General features: G+C 39.6%; 1 protein-coding gene across 1 annotated transcript; it reads left to right on the top strand.

Moving 5' to 3' along the window:
- The first annotated feature begins 796 nt into the window (after window positions 1-796).
- On the top strand, window positions 797-3188 carry LOC105116576 (probable indole-3-acetic acid-amido synthetase GH3.1). The gene is made up of 3 exons (XM_011013994.1): window positions 797-1202; window positions 1309-1410; window positions 1531-3188. Exons 1-3 carry the CDS (start codon window positions 883-885, stop codon window positions 2903-2905), a joined length of 1797 nt encoding a protein of 598 aa, XP_011012296.1. The 5' UTR covers window positions 797-882; the 3' UTR covers window positions 2906-3188.
- The last annotated feature ends 354 nt before the right edge of the window (window positions 3189-3542 follow it).

Here is a 3542-nt window from a genome sequence, read left to right as displayed (position 1 = left end):
ATTAATTTCAATTAATGATCCAGGGGATATATATATAGAGTTAAATAGCATGGGAGAAATTAACTCGAAAATTACTAAATCAGGGATAAAATCTATGTAGTACATCATAATAAATCTGTAAAATCACCAAGTGATTAATATTATAACATAGCGTGCTCGGAAGGTTTAAAAAACCTTGGCAACTAATAAATATTATTAATTAACCAAGTGGTGAATTTGATTAAATAAAGATCCTTGTTGAATTCCTTAATTTTTTTTTTAATTCCAAATTTTAAAGTCAGACATTAACAAACTTTATGAAGCATTTTAGAATATATCTTCTACAAATGGAATGTATGTTTAAAATCATTAATGGGTACAGAAATCCACCAGAAAATACTCTGATAAATTGTCAAATAAAAATAAAAGGGTATAAAGAGGTAAAAAACAACACGCCCAAGGCAAGCCGTGTCAAGATGGTAATGTTAAGCCGGCAGGCATCACTGTCTAGACCAACAAACCAGCAATAAAAGTGCCGCGTGGTCTGGGTGACGCCAAGGCCCAAACAATACCATATTGACATGGCAAGACATGTGGAGCCCAACTTGTCTGATCATAAAGAGAAAAGGTGACGTTTTGTGGTCCCCACGTGTCCCCGCTTTACCCAGACAGTCTCTTGAGACAAAAATATTTAATTGTTTTTGTAACAAGGCCAATCCATCAACGTCCCTCCAAAACACCTCTCTTAGATCCGGCCGGCTACGTAAATAATCAAAACCCTACCTCAATCTTTCCTCCTATATATTCACCACATGCGCCCGCCATTTCTTCTACAAAACAATTCACAACTCTTCCTCCTCTATTCCTAGCTAGCTCTTCATCTTTTAAAATCTCTCTCCATCTATGGCTATTGAGTCATTATTGTCATCACGGCTAGGTCCTCCTGCATGTGAAAAAGATGCTAAAGCTCTTCAGTTTATTGAAGATATGACAGCAAATGTAGACCTAGTGCAAGAGAGGGTTCTGAAAGAAATACTCACTAGCAATGCTGAGACTGAATATCTTCAAAAATACCATCTCAACGGAGCTACTGATAGGGATAGTTTCAAGTCCAAAATTCCTATGGTTACCTATGAGGATCTTCAACCTGAGATCCAACGTATTGCTAATGGTGACAAGTCTCCCATCTTGTCCTCTCACCCTATTTCTGAGTTCCTAACCAGGTACCAAGACATGCAAGTCTTTTGTTAAATAGACTCTTCATTTTATTAGTTTTTGTGTTTTAATAAGAATTCTTGAGTTTGAAATTGTGGGTGTATGGTTTGGCAGCTCTGGTACTTCTGCAGGTGAAAGGAAATTGATGCCAACAATTGAAGAAGAAATGGATCGTCGTCAGCTATTGTACAGTCTTCTCATGCCTGTCATGAACCTGTGAGTATTATCATTCTCTTGCTTTTGGTGAAGATGCCATGTGTGTTCTTTGTGCTTTATTTCTTTGAAACCACGTCATGCGATATATTTTCTGTTGACAAATCTTTCCGTTTATGGTAGCTATGTACCGGGTTTGGACAAAGGAAAGGGTCTTTACTTCTATTTTATCAAGGCGGAAGCAAAAACTCCTGGTGGGCTAGTGGCACGTCCAGTGCTCACTAGCTACTACAAGAGCAAACAATTCAAAACCAGACCCTATGACCCTTATAATGTTATCACAAGCCCCAACGAGACAATTCTATGTGTAGATTCCTTCCAGAGTATGTACTCTCAAATGTTGTGTGGCCTGATTATGCGAGAGGAAGTGCTTCGGGTTGGTGCTGTGTTTGCATCTGGCCTTCTTAGAGCCATTCGATTCCTTCAACTCAACTGGAAAGAGCTTGCCAATGATATCTCCACTGGCAGCTTAAACCCTAAAGTTACGAACCCTTCAATAAGAGAATGTATGGCCAAAATCCTGAAACCTAACCAAGAACTTGCTGAGTTCATCACCAAAGAGTGCTCAGATGAAAATTGGGAACGTATTATCACTAGAATTTGGCCCAACACGAAATATCTTGATGTGATTGTCACTGGAGCTATGGCTCAATACATTCCCACTCTGGATTACTATAGTGGTGGCTTGCCAAAGCCTTGCACTATGTATGCTTCATCTGAGTGCTTTTTTGGGCTTAACCTGAGGCCGATGAGCAAACCATCAGAGGTTTCTTATACGATGATGCCAAACATGGGTTACTTTGAGTTTTTGCCTCACGATCCCTCAGCTCCGGCCTTCTCTCGTGAATCACCTCCTCGTCTCCTGGACCTTGCTGATCTTGAAGTTGGCAAGGAATACGAACTTGTGATCACTACTTATTCGGGCCTCAATCGGTACCGAGTAGGTGATATCCTTTTAGTCACTGGGTTCTACAACAAGGCTCCACAGTTTCGATTTGTGAGGAGAAAGAATGTCCTATTGAGCATCGAGTCGGACAAGACCGATGAGGCTGAGTTGCAAAAGGCCATTGAAAATGCATCCTTGTTGTTACGTGAGTTCAACACTAGCGTTGTTGAGTACACTAGTTATGCAGATACCAAAATAATTCCAGGTCACTATGTGATTTATTGGGAGTTGCTCGTTAAAGATCCAGCTAATTCGCCAACTGAGGAGGTTTTGAACCAATGTTGTCTAGCCATGGAAGAGTCACTGAATTCAGTTTATAGACAAAGTCGAGTTGCTGATAACTCTATTGGACCACTAGAGATAAGGGTGGTAAAGAACGGAACTTTTGAAGAGCTGATGGATTATGCAATTTCAAGGGGTGCATCTATTAATCAGTACAAGGTACCAAGGTGTGTTAGCTTCACTCCTATCATGGAATTGCTTGACTTTAGAGTGGTGTCCAAGCATTTCAGTCCATCTGCGCCGCATTGGACCCCAGAAAGACATAGTTGAGTGCATGAGAATCGAGAATTGGACTACCGACCAAAAAGGGATCTCTTCGTCTTTCCTTCCATGGGAGAAGGGAGTCCTGTGACAGCACCTCCTCTCCATATATGTCTCCTGTCTTTTATTTTGTTTAGCTTTTGAAAGTGTCTGTTTTACCAGTGGTTTCCTTTTAATTTTGTGCAGGGAAAGTGTGTGTTTGTGTAATAAGTTCGCATAATATGCACTGCGCATGATGTAAGTGTCCATTTGATGCTTGTTTATCCACGGTGCCTTTTCTCTTCCTTTTTCATTTCCATTATTACTAATTAAAGTTGAAGAAAAGACGTTAAGAAACAGTTAGTCGTGAACAGCACTTGTTTCCTATCTTCGATATCGCGATTCGATTTGATGTTTTTTTTTTTTTTGGATATATTTGTAGCCTTTTTGTGCATGGATTTTAGTGCACGTGCTAGATATTCCTGATCTCTTATAGCCATATAATTAATAATACCAATAATAATAATAATTATCATTATCCCTGTTTTGTTGTTATTAACTACTAGCTACTGAGGTTTAAACTTTCTCGTTTGGAAGCATGCATTTCATGGGTTCTTTTATGGTGGATCGATCCTCGATATCCACCGTATACACTATTCTTGAGACT

The sequence above is a fragment of the Populus euphratica genome, unplaced genomic scaffold (assembly GCF_000495115.2).
Source record: "Populus euphratica unplaced genomic scaffold, PopEup_1.0 scaffold990.1, whole genome shotgun sequence".
Taxonomy (NCBI): domain Eukaryota; kingdom Viridiplantae; phylum Streptophyta; class Magnoliopsida; order Malpighiales; family Salicaceae; genus Populus; species Populus euphratica.
Note: the sequence above shows the minus strand (reverse complement) of the source record. Positions and strands in the feature narration are given on the sequence as shown.

Excerpts from the sequence above, each read along its gene's own strand:
- LOC105116576 (XM_011013994.1), top strand. The coding sequence starts at position 883 with ATGGCTATTGAGTCATTATTGTCATCACGGCTAGGTCCTCCTGCATGT. Across the intron at positions 1,203-1,308 it reads ATTTCTGAGTTCCTAACCAG|CTCTGGTACTTCTGCAGGTG; the intron begins GTACCAAGACAT and ends ATGGTTTGGCAG. Across the intron at positions 1,411-1,530 it reads CTCATGCCTGTCATGAACCT|CTATGTACCGGGTTTGGACA; the intron begins GTGAGTATTATC and ends CGTTTATGGTAG.